Below are 13,725 nucleotides of genomic sequence, written 5' to 3'. Positions count from 1 at the left end.
AACTTGAAAGCTTTCTTTGTAGCTTTAGAAACTGTACCAAATGCTTTAATCTTACTAACGTTGTAATAGACGCACAGCTCATTTTAGATCCGAGTCACTTATTATGTGCTTGTGGTTGCAGATGCAAATGCACTGACAATTGTTTCATGGTAGAATACATATCCAGAAAATTATGCTATGCGTTACATGCCAAGAGAAACGAACTCTTAAAGACCTTACCGTCTAGCAAGAGCAAGAGTCAAAGACTGTAGCCAACGTACACCCCACGCGGCGTACATTTATATTTATATTTTTTATATTTTCAAACTAAGTGTGTATAGACATATATATTCATTGTGAAGTGCTCCTTTGAAGGAGGGATTTCCTAATACAGATACAGATACAGATACTGGCAGTTTTAAAAATGTAAAACGGTTTTGTTTTCTTATATGATTCTCAATGTATGTCTATCTTATGTGTTTGATTGTATGCAATGTGATGAAAGCTCCTTAAAGGGTCCTTTAATTGGAAAATGAAATTTCGTATATTCTTATTCTTATTTTCATATGCATAGTCAGGCTTGTAACGATGATGGTTAGATGTCCAATGGAGGAGGAGGGAGTAACAGCACTATATATAAAGAGAGCAGAAGTGCCATGTAAGTGGCCTGACATTAGGTGAGGTTTGACATGATAAATGAGTGGTATATTGTAAGTGTAGAAAGTGTGGTGAGATGAGTTCCAATTTCTTTTTAGTACGTTTAGTTGTCGTGCAGCTTTTTTGAAAATATTTGAAATGTGAGTGTTGAAATCCAGTTTGAAGTCTGTTGTTACACCAAGAAGTTTCACTTCGTCGTCACATTTAATATTGAATCCATTTAGGTTGAAGACCATATTTTGAGTGTGTGTTTTCTTACCTATGGCAATTGCCTGGATTTTTTCTGGGTTTGCCTGCGTTTTGTTGAAAGAGAACCATGTGCATGAGATAAGGGAGTTACTATCTTCCTCTAAGGGTTTAATTACTGATTCCAAAGTAGTATCTGTTTTTGATAGGGTGTTATCATCAGCATAGTTATATAAATCACAGTGTTTGACAAAAAGACAGATGTCATTTATGAATACATTAAATAATACAGGGCCTAGTATAGCCGTATCCATGAGGAACACCTTTATGAATATCTTGCATTTGACTGATACTCAGACCTAAAAAAAATATAACAATTAAGTCTACAAAAGACAGTTGTGGTATTTTTCTAAGATTCTTCAGAGAACTTGGGAAAATATATTTATTCAAAGCAGGGCTATATCTACCTTAAAAAAAACTTCTTGTTGGTCTCGCAACAGTAGTCAATGAAGACAATTTGCTTAAAAGAAATCAGCACAATATAGTTATAGGTTGCTATATATATATATATGAATTAATTAGACCGATTTGTTTCTGTCTCCTATGTCCAAATTCTTCCCACATTTTATTTTCTTGATTTTGCCTTTTTTTTTAAATTTTTGCAAATCGAAAAAAAATCAATCAAAATGATAAATATAAAATATGAAATGGCAAAAAGACACACGAAGAGACATATTATTCGGTCTATATACACTGTATATGTGCATTTACTGTAAATCCTGAGTTATTTGATTCATTAGAAAGTCCAATCTAAAGCTGTGTTGTAGTGAGGCTTTGGAGGTGTTTTTTTTTTATGTTTCAGCAGACAATTCAATTTTGAAAAAAAAAATAGATCATAAAAGAAGTTTTAGATGTTAATTGCAAAGTAATTAATGCTGCGTGTAAAGCTGAACTTGGCAGGTTACCATTGCATGTGGTAAAACAAATCTCATATTATTGTATTTGTATTGTATTTTGTTTGCCATTATTTTTCCAGTCTCTGTTCGTTTTGTTCGTTTTTTTTCCTTTGAAAACCTCCGCTTCTTTTATTTCAAGTTTCGAGCTTGGGATTATACAATTATCTATTAATATCACAGGTTTCCATTTGATATTCTCGTCATAGCTGGTCATAGCTGACAGTATAGGCAACCTAAGATGTCTTTCCAAACACACCTTCTTTTGACCTTTTTACGGACAAGTAATCACTGTTAACTTGATATTCAAAATAATTTTTGTGATGATTTCTGCACAATCATTTTTGTTTCTAATTCCGATTTAGACTATTAATCATGATGAAAACCCATTGGACCGAAGGAAAATATAAATCTTGACAATATTCGCTTCCTTCACCGACACCGATTTATAATTTCTATCTCTTCACAACATCCTGTCTTTCTTGTCTGTGCTTGTGTAGTTGGAAATTTAAATTTTATCAGATTTCTATCGAAAAAATGGACTGTAGGTTATCAAGTACAATACAAAAACTGTAAACCTTACTATACATATCTATTGAATCAACTGAATACGCTTTTATATACCCCAAATCCAGTATCAGTATGCATAAATCAATGTAGCCATATGCACTACCTGCCACATAGGCAGTTTCGTGAGGTATCGGGTCCGTTCGCCATGATAACTTGTTCGCCCTACTTTGAACCAAAAATATTCAGGGCATTAGTTTAGTTTAAACATATTTTATTGTCCCAAACCATTGACAATAGGATTAGACACAAGTTCAGGGCATTGAAGTTGAATAAACTTGTTCAGATACAATGTATTTATCAGGGCGAACATGTACATTTTTTACAAGGCCTAAGGGTGAATTAGGACGAATGCACATGGATTCGTTTTGTCTGTTTGAGATACACAGCAGCAATTCTTATTATTTAATTTAACAATAGTCTACAAAACAACACAGTAAATACATGGTGTTGAATGCATTGCCTGTATCCATGAAATACATTCAGTCAACAGGCCATTCATCTGTTCGTGTGCTTTCAAGACATAATGGACTTCCATGTTGTTCATTCAATTCATTTCAAATCAAACCTAAATATTTATGATTGGCATGTCTCATAACAAATGAACATTAGCTCTTTGAGCTGTTATTTCCGACAAATACATGTACACTGCACATGTACATACATTTACACAATAATCATACACAATACTAATATTAAAACATTGTAGAACATACATTTCATGCACATTTAGGCTGAACTAATTTAAATACTATTATATTATATACATGCACGAGCAATAAGCTAAAACATTGTAAAACCAACATAAAAACTAAAGCACAGCAATCACAAATTATAACATGTATAATAAGCTAAGCGAACAAGCAATCTGAGAGTATTGCATTGCAATACAAGTATTACTGAAAAATTATTACACCAGGGTTTTCGATATCACAAACTAGTCAAAACATTTACTAAATTTTATCATCGGTATAAGGACATCATTCGTAAATATAGCTCAACATGCAGACTTCTTATACGTTCAGGTATTTCACATCTAATTTTTTATGGAAATATTCTTTTTAAAGCACAAAGGTGAAAGTATTCACCTCAAAAACTAACAAAACCTTTGAATAGACTTATTAAGAAGGGATATAGTTACGATACTGTTGTCAGGTCATTAAAGATTGCATATTTTGGCGTTAATATTGATTCACTTATAAGGTCTTTGCATCGGAACTAAACACATTTATCATTGTTTATTCAAAAACCAGTTGTTGGCATGACACAGGTTATGATCTTCTCATATATGTTATGATGGTATGATACTAAACCCCTAACGGGAAGGATTGTGCCTGATGTTCATATGATGAAATCATAATCTTTCAGTCAGTTTAATTGAAGTCTGGAGCTCGCATGTCAGTTAACTGCTAGTAGTCTGTTGTTATGTATGTATTATTGTCATTTTGTTTATTTTCATGGTTACATCTTCTGACATCAGACTCGGACTTCTCTTGAACTGAATTTTAATGTGCGTATTGTTATGCGTTTACTTTTCTACATTGGCTAGAGGTATAGGGGGAGGGTTGAGATCTCACAAACATGTTTAACCCCGCCACATTTTTTGCGCCTGTCCCAAGTCAGGAGCCTCTGGCCTTTGTTAGTCTTGTATTATTTTTAATTTTAGTTTCTTGTGTACAATTTGGAAATTAGTATGGCGTTCATTATCACTGAACTAGCATATATTTGTTTAGGGGCCAGCTGAAGGACGCCTCCGGGTGCGGGAATTTCTCTCTACATTGAAGACCTGTTGGTGACCTTCTGCTGTTGTTTTTTTCTATGGTCAGGTTGTTGTCTCTTTGGCATGTTCCCCATTTCCATTCTCAATTTTACATAGTCCCCTACCTGTTGAAATTAATTGTACTGGAACAAAATGTCAACTTGATCTTTAATTAACTTGTCATGGTGTTAACTATTTAATTAATATCAAGGCAATATCTTCAAGCATTACGAAAAAAAGGGTGGAAAACTGTTTTTTTATGTGAATTTTTTAAGTCCACGTGCCAATGGTCTGTAACTTGTCACGATAAAACTATATAACAATTATCAAATCAGTATCTTCAAGCATGACAGAAAAAATGTGGAAAAACTGGTTATTTGAGTTCAAGTCCAAGAACAATAACTCGGCACAAAATTATCAGACTGGTCTGGAACACAACTCGCATTAGAACTGTAACTTGTCATGATAAAACAAATTGTCAATATACATGATATATACCAAATATTAAATAAATATCTTCTGCACATACACCTTGGAACTTGTATGAAAACAATTTTTAAATGGTATTACATGTACACCTAAATAGGCAGCAGTGCAGCTGTTAACAATGAGTCCACTATAAAAGGCCCTAAGATTAGAACATTAAAAATGTGATTGTCATTTATTCAATCATTCAATGCTATAATTTATGTAATATTCATTTTTGTTATCATGTACACAACCTTTGACACAAATTCTCATTTCTTGATTAATAAATTGAAAAAATATAACAACATCTTAACATTATTCATGTTATTTGTAAAGATTTGAAAAACAATCAATACATGTTTTTCTAAAACAATTTGTATTTGTTTTTTGTAGAGTAAGGCAAGAACTACAGTCTTAAAGGAAAGTTTCAAAACTTGTAATTGAAACTGACAAGATTGATTTCCGGCAAGACAAGTGATGCCACAATACACAACAGAAGTATTAAAATGAATAACGATGAAGATGATGAAGTTAAACCAAGTGTATGTGAGTTATGTGATAAGTGTTTTTATGACAGCGCTGAACTTGACAAACATTACAATGAACACACACTAGATACTACAGAATATAATGTAGAAAATCAGAAAACAAAACCAGAATCATTGTTTAAATGTGGAATTTGTGGCCAGAATTTTAATAGTGGTGAAGAATTATCAGACCATTCAGTAACACATATTCCAGATGAAATCTATACATGTGATATATGTAACAAGCCGTTTTTGACTAAGGAGGATATAAGTAATCATTACAACACAGCTCATGATAATGATAAACCTTATAAATGTGAAATATGTGGCAAAGGTTTTATACTCACTAAAACTTTAGAAAAACACAGGCAGATACATATCACTGGTAAACCTTATAGATGTTCAGAATGTGGGAAGGGGTTTACAGAAAATGGAGCATTGCAGAGTCATTTGAAAATTCATTCTGGAGAAAAACCTTATAAATGTCAGGTTTGTGGGAAGGCTTTCCGTGAGAGTGGCACTCTAGTCATACACACACGCATACATACTGGGGACAAACCTTATAAGTGTGAGCTGTGTGAGAGAGGATTTGTCACCAGTAGCAGTCTTAAAGCTCATAAAGAAACACACACTGGAATCCGCTCACACAAATGTGAATATTGTGGATTGAAGTTCAGACAGAGGGCGGGTTTAAAGATTCATTTGCCAAAGCACACTGGTGAATATCTTTATCGTTGTGAAGTTTGTGATAAAGGTTTTGCCCTGAAAGGTAGCTATAACATTCATATGAACATGCATAAGGGAGCTCTGATTTACAAATGTGACCAGTGCGACAAAGCATATGCTGCTAAACATATGCTCAAACTTCACCAACATATGCATACTGGGGAATTCCCATATAAATGTAATCTGTGTGGAAAAGGTTTCCTCGGAAAAGGAAATCTAACATGCCATCTACGTATACACAGTGGTGAGAAACCTTTCAAGTGTGAATTCTGTCCAAAAGCCTTTGCCATCAGTGGTAACCTACAGCAGCATGTCAAGATACACACCCGTGAAATGATGTTTAAATGTGACATCTGTTCTCACGAGTTTGTCACAAGTGTATCATTACGTAAACATGTGCGCGTTCACACGGGTGAAAAGCCTTTCAGATGTGAAATCTGTGGAAAAATGTTTGCACAAAATGCAAATCTCAAAAGACACAAAATTATACACACAGGAGAAAAGGAGTATAAATGTGACATCTGTCATATGGAATTTAATATGCCAACAAATTTATACAGACACAAACGTGTCCATTCAGAAGAGCGCAAATATGAATGTACCCACTGTAATAAAGCATTCAAAAGTAATGGTAACCTTCAGCGCCATATGAGAATTCATACAGGGGTAAAACCTTTTCAGTGTAATACATGTGGAAGAGAGTTTGGCCATAGTGAAAGTCTACAGCGCCATACAAGAACCCATACAGGTGACAAACCTTATAAATGTGACACTTGTGGGAAATGTTTTGCCGATAATGGTTGTTTGGCCAGACATAAATCCGTCCATGATCCAGCAGGCAAGAAATATAAATGTGATATTTGTCATAGATACTTTGTTCTGAACTCTAGTATGAAGAGACACAAGAAAGAGGTCCATGGTGTAGCTGATGATTCTAGTCTAGAAGATCAAACATCAAATGGTATCAGTTATAACAGTGATGCTACTACAGAGGATGAAAATGAAGAAGATATTCTCAAATACACTTCTAAAAAGATATTAAATTTTAATGAAAATTCTATTAAAGTTGAACCTGATAATCATGATATTCACGATAATCATGATGATGAGTAATGTGATTGACGTTATACAATAAAGATACATGTACAATGATGTAACTATAGGATTATAAAAAAAAATTCAGCATAAATCATGTATACATGGTATATGTGTATCTAAAATTATTTATTTATTAATTTTCAAGTTATAAATGAGTTTTGAAAATTGCACACATTTATTTGTAACAACATCTTGAAGTTAAAGAAATGGTTTAAAGATTTTTACGTCAGCATTTTAATAAAATATTTATTTAGAGATTGAATCTTATCATTATCATGATTATATATATATAGTCTTTATCTACTAGAAGCTGTGTACATGTACATGTAGGTGTCCTAATTAATTGAAGCCAGTGCTTGCAAAGCCTTTCAACAATGTTCAATGATTACTTTCTAGGCTGTTAAAAATACAGACATGAAAGATATTCATTATTTTTCGTCAAACAAGAGTTGTTTCCCATGTGTGAAGGATTGCATTCTTCAGCCATTGTATAATTGTATTTGACCTAAGAATTTAACCATATGCTTATAGGGGGAAATTATATAGATTTGAGATAATTTATAAAAGAATAATGAATAGTTTTCATACTGTCATAAAATGCATCTGAATTCTGGTTATGAACTAGCTACATGTATAGATCATTATCGCTTTTTCATGTACTTAGTGTATTTTTCCTTTGATCTTTTGCTATGATAATTTTTCATGTAATATGCTTTTTGCTTCAGATCAAAAATTATTGCTATAAACCAAAAGCCCACATGATGTTGTCAATGTTAACATCACAATATCATAGGCAAAATAGAGATAACAAATGATTAATGGTTGAAGGCCGTACGGTGACCTAATACCTATAGTTGTTAATGTCTGTGTCATTTTGGTCTTTTGTGGATAGTTGTCTCATTGGCAATCATACCACATCTTCTTTTTTATATAGCAAACTTGTGGATGTTTCGGTAGGACTGAGGCTGAGAAACTCCCTCTCTTTATAAGAAACCATTGATAATCTAATCATATTAAACATGTTAAATACAATCCTGAAGTCTAAATAAATTAAGGGAAAAGTGTCCAACATTTTCTCTATAAACTACATGTATATGATAATAACAATTGCACATTATTTAAGAAATAATTCATGGGGGCTTGAATATATCTTGATTTTACCACGGGTTGGCCCTTTGAAAAATATTTTACTCTGAGCGATAGCTGTGGGTAAAATATCGGCATAAAAGGACAACCTGTGGTAAAATCTTGATATATTCAAGTCCCCATGAATTATATTGATTCCATTAGGACAAATACAACAATTCTTTTAGATTGAAGCGCTCCAGGCGGAGGCAAATATTTGCCGTTCACATGAATAAACGCACTATTAAATTGGCGTAAAGGAACGGAGCAAACCGAAATAGTGACATGGTCAAACTATTTTCAATAAGATAATTTTGGATTACACCACATTTAAGCATCATTTGTTTACGTTTCTTTGTTGTGATGATTTTCGGTTTCAAAAGTGTGAATTTTCTGTAAAATGCTTAAATTCTTACGTCATCATAATATGACTGCGGGTAACTCATTCTAAAAAAAGCATATCATGTGGGAGTACGATTAGAACAGCCAAGGCAATATATTCATATTTTACCACGGTTTGTACTCAAATCGTTTGAAGGACGTCATGTTAGAATTATGATTATTATTAGGGAGCTACCATTTGATTTTTATGGGAGGGCTAGGATGAAATTTGAAAAAAATAGGCAGGACAGGAGTTTTGAGTAAAAAAAAGGCAGGATGAGACACTTACAAAAAAAAAAGTCAGGACGACAATTTAGGTAAAAAAATGTCAGGATAAACTAAAAAAAAAAGGCAGGACCGAACAGAGTGAAAAATAAAAAGGCAGGACAGAGATTACAGCTAAAAAAAATGCAGGACAAAATTTTTCATCCTAGCCCCCCCCCCCCCCCCCCCCCCCCCCCATAAAAATCAAATGGTAGCTCCCTTAGATTATTCTGATAGATATTTGTTGTGCATTTATATTTATTGTTAGAATATAGGAATATTGAATTTGTTGATTGTAGTCATTGTTACAGATTGGATTACATATTGAATCTTATACATGTTATATACTAGATATGCATTTTATTCATGTTATAGAACTACATGCAATGAAAATATTTTATTTACATTTATTAAATGCTGAAAATTTTATGGGTCATACCTGTATTGGTAACATTTTAGGTGAAGCTGATTTGTATATGTTCAAATGCATATTGGTGTTTTTAACTTTTATGAATGCATGCAAAGTTTGAAAGTTGTGTGTTTTAGTTTGTTAAGTAAAATATGTTCTGTTGCTAGTTAAAATTGTCTGATGAATCACTGCATCCTGCTCCTTTTAATATCATGAATATTAGTTAATTCAATGTTGAACATAATGTCTACTGTTTATTTTATCTTATTAGGTTGTGCTTCTTTTTCATTAGAGCCTTTTTATCATTTTTATTCATTAATAATGCTTTCAAAAATGCATGTTTATGTATTGAAAATACATTTTTCAACTTGTTCATTTTGTTTTTATTGTATTTTGATATTTGTACATTAATTACCTGTTATCTTCCATGTTGCACATGTAATACATAAATACATGATGAATGACTTATTCAAATATAACCAATATCATGAATATGTTTTGAGAAGTTTTGATACATTTACATGTAGGAACATTTGCAATGCACAAGTTCTATCAATCATGTTAAGCAACAATGTTTATTTCATTTTCATGTATTAACTCAATCATGTCAATTATTACAACTTTTTAAACAATGAAAGAGGATTAAGCATTCCTTAATTAATTTAGATATAATGGATGTACATGTATCTTCATTTCTATCATATATGTAAGCATGTGAAATGTCTGACATTTTCATTAGAAAAAGAAAACTCAAAAGACAATGATTTGTCAATTCTTACAAAATGTCTTCAATAGATATTGATGCAGATAGAAATCCGAAAACTTTTTTTTTCATCTTTCATCAGATTTTTGAAAATTTATAAATTTCTAAATTTGTCAGAAATATATGGATTTATATTCTATGTCTTCTTTGATATCAAAAACAGTTTTTCAAGTTTTCTTACCAATATTATCATTGAATTGAAAGAAATATATGCCTTTTGTTTCATTGTTTGTTGTCTACACAAAAGTTAAAGGTGATGGTTTGCTTATTTTGTTCTTCAGTTTATAATATAAGTTATAAGTGATCTTCCTGCTCGTTGCTTGTAGTGATTGCTACTGTTTCCCACAAAATAACTTTATCAGCCTATGGGCATGTACAAGTAAAATTGAGAATGGAAATGGGGAATGTGTCAAAGAGACAACAACCCGCCCAAATAAAAAACAACAGCAGAGGGTCACCAACAGGTCTTCAATGTAGTGAGAAATTCATGTACATGGACTACTGTATATTGAGAAATTTTCCAAGCATGTAATTATTAAAATAATATTGTCATTCTACTATGAGGCAACTTTAAAAAGATCTTCTTTTATTTTTGACAGAAAAGGTGAAATAACTACAATTCTATAATCAATAATGTCTCATTTTAAGTAATCTAAATATCGAACGGAATAACAAGGATAATGAATATAAACCATTAACAATATTTTTTTCTATTTGAAAAGGGTTATATTCTAACTTAAAGAAACTCATTTTTATGCAGAAATACAAGCTAGATTGCAATAATTTGTGATAGAATTGTAAAAAACTTGTTTGCAAAAAATGTGTTTTTTCTCTGCTTTTTTCATTTTAAACTAGAAGACTAAGCATTGGTTTTTGTCTCGTTTTGATGGAGTCAAAAAGCGAGACATAGGTATGTTGTTTCCAGTGTCGGGGACAACTTCACACAATGTATTAGTTTGTGATTAGGTCTAATTTAAGGTGAACCACAAGTGGTAGGTCAATCATATTAGATATGCAGTTGTATAATCATTTGCACATCTCATTTCCATGGAGATTATTTGGCCCTGCCCCCTCAGTCATGGTCTATTGACTTCGAAACTTTTGCTTATTTTACATGTATTTGTTTGTGAATAGGTCAGTTTATGGGGAACCACAAGTGGTAGGTCAATGATGTTTGGTATGCAGTTGTATAAGCATTGGTGTATCTCATTTCCATGGAGATAATTTGGCTCCGCCCCTTTAATCATGGTCTATTGACTTTGAAAATTTTTGTAAGTTATCATGTATAAGTTTGTGATTAGGTCAGTTCAAGGGGAACCATTACATGCATTAGTGGTAGGCCAATGATAATTGGTATTCAGTTGTATAAGCAATGGCACATCTCAAAATTTCCAATGAGAATATATGGCCTCGACCCTCAGTCACAGTCTAATGACTTTGAATTTTTGAAACTTATCTTAGTTTACATGTATTAGTCGGTGATTATATCAGTTTAAGATGAACTGCTAATGTTAAATCAATGATATTTGGTATGCAGGTTTGCAAGTATTGTTTCCATGGAGATTTTATAGCCACCATCCCCCTCTTCATGCTTCACTGACCTTGAAACTTTTACATAGTTTACAAGTTTATTTTTGTATTTAGATTTGGAAACGACTTATAATAAGTCCATGGTATTTGGTATGCAGTTGTATTAGCATTGGCACATCTCATTTACATGGAGATTGTTTAGCCATGTAACTCAGTCATGGTTCATTGACTTTGAATGTTTGCATAACTTGTGTAAGATGTTAAGGTATTGCTATTTTGATTTTACCATTTGCATAATCAAAATTACAAAAAGGCGAGACATATCTCTGTGATAACAGTTTATTATAAAGTTTACATGAAATTTGAAGGGGAGATTTTCTTCAAAGACTTGTAATAATTTTTTTAGAATTTTAAATAACAAGACTTCCTCAATTATTAATTGATGATTGATTCTACAGTTATCCTTTTAATACATTTATGTTTTATTTCCAAATAAAAGTTAAAGGTTAAAAGCAATCCTGTATAATGTGTATTAGGAATATGTCCTTGTTTTCTATTTATTTATTGATTTGTAGGTTAAGAAAGTTCACAAATATTTATTTATATTAATAATGAAAGGATGTTGTTAATGTGTAAAGCTTTAGATGTATGTGATTGTTATAAAGAATTTAAATAGAACTATTAAAATATGTTCAAATACAAGTCTTTTCTTTTTGTATAGATCAACAGATCGCAAAAGATTATCAGAACTTTGGCATCAATCATCTGTTCTTGTAAACACATAAAAATAAGGAGATATGTTATGATTGCCAATGAGACAACTTTCCACAAAAGTCAAATTAAGGTGGATGTAAGCAGTTATAGGCAATAACACAGCCTTCAACAATGACAAAAACCTATACTGTTTTGTCACTTATAAAAGAACCCTGACATTTGAAATATTGAACAATTCATTTGAGAAATCTAGCAGCCTGATTAACAGTAAACAAGTATGACAGACATGAACAAAAGACAATCACTGAACTAAAGCTACCTTATGGTAACTATTGTAGGATGTTCATACCTTTGTCTTATTATTGATAGAAATAATATATGGAGGATCACAATGGTTTATAAGAAATCTGGATTTTATTTGAAACAGACAAAACATACAAATGGCAAACACTGCCTGGTAAACTTATATCAATGCATTTTAAAACGCATTATAATGGATGACCAGCTAGAAATTATTCTTATTGTTTTATCAATGAATGCTAGAGAGGCCTACTGGATATCCAAATTATGTGCTTATCTAGTGCAATGGTACCACATACATGTAGTTTATATTGAAAAGTGAACTCTTATCTTCTTCCTTCTCAACACATGTGTAAGGGTACAATAAAATAACATGCAAGGCCCTCACGAAAGTCGGCCAGTGTGTACCAGTCAAAACATAAACGAGTTCGGAATACTGATTATTTCATAGACAAAGGAGAATGTACGATTCAGACCAATTTGGCCTTAAATTGTAAGTTGAGATCAAATGTAATTAAAATCTGATTTGCAGAAGAAAAAAGTTTAGTCTCTGAATACAACACAATTGAAAAATATTCCTCATATATGTGACCAAGGATTTGTATAGAAATACAAATCCTTGATGTGACACCACTATTATGATGCCATTTTCAAAGTGTGCCATGAAAAGTATCCTTTTCTGTAACCCTTTCTACTTACGATTTAAAGGTGTGATAAGTAATGTTATTCAAACAACATTTTTTGTGTTTGCTGGTCGTTGGTGTTTATAGGTCGCTATTGTGTACTATAATTCCCATTTATTAAAAACATAAGATTATGTCTCCGTTTTTCTAAAGGTCTTAGTCAACTCACAAGTTAAAAATTAACCTACCGTAGATATGTAAAAAAAAAAAACGTCCAAAAGACGACGACACCAGTCTACAAAACACAACATAGAAGCAAGAGACTGAAAAACACAAAACCAAAACAGCGGTGATTTCAGATGCCCCGGAAGAAATATAGATCCTTCATAATAATAGTCCGAGATTACTCTGACGTCCAACGGCTGTTTTGCCAGATAAGCTTGGGACGTAGGTGGATATAATATATCCTCCTTAAAAATATGAGAATATATAATATATACAGATATGAACAGTTTTCAAGATATATATGATATGAGGGACCTTTTCAAAAACCTCTGGTGACAAAACCTAGGTTGAAAATACCGGTGTATCTAGTTTAGCCTGGTATGAGTAGTATTAAATAGAAACTTCAGGAATAATTTATGATGGTAAAACAAGTATAACAAAATACTGAACACCAAGACAAATTCATAAAAG

At 32.2% G+C, this 13,725-nt stretch overlaps 1 protein-coding gene across 1 annotated transcript; it reads left to right on the top strand.

The window, feature by feature from the left end:
* The first annotated feature begins 2,194 nt into the window (after positions 1-2,194).
* On the top strand, positions 2,195-7,177 carry LOC139513346 (zinc finger protein 227-like). Its single transcript, XM_071301747.1, has 2 exons — positions 2,195-2,319; positions 4,963-7,177. The coding sequence occupies exon 2, from the start codon at positions 5,076-5,078 to the stop codon at positions 6,933-6,935; it is 1,860 nt and encodes a 619-aa protein (XP_071157848.1). The 5' UTR covers positions 2,195-2,319; positions 4,963-5,075; the 3' UTR covers positions 6,936-7,177.
* The last annotated feature ends 6,548 nt before the right edge of the window (positions 7,178-13,725 follow it).

This window comes from Mytilus edulis, chromosome 2, assembly GCF_963676685.1.
Source record: "Mytilus edulis chromosome 2, xbMytEdul2.2, whole genome shotgun sequence".
Taxonomy (NCBI): Eukaryota; Metazoa; Mollusca; class Bivalvia; order Mytilida; family Mytilidae; genus Mytilus; species Mytilus edulis.
The sequence above is the reverse complement of the archived record's forward strand: the minus strand, read 5'-3'. Positions and strand labels throughout refer to the sequence as shown.

What these genes read in the sequence shown, in the direction of transcription:
- LOC139513346 (XM_071301747.1), top strand. Translation starts at nt 5,076, where the DNA reads ATGAATAACGATGAAGATGATGAAGTTAAACCAAGTGTATGTGAGTTA.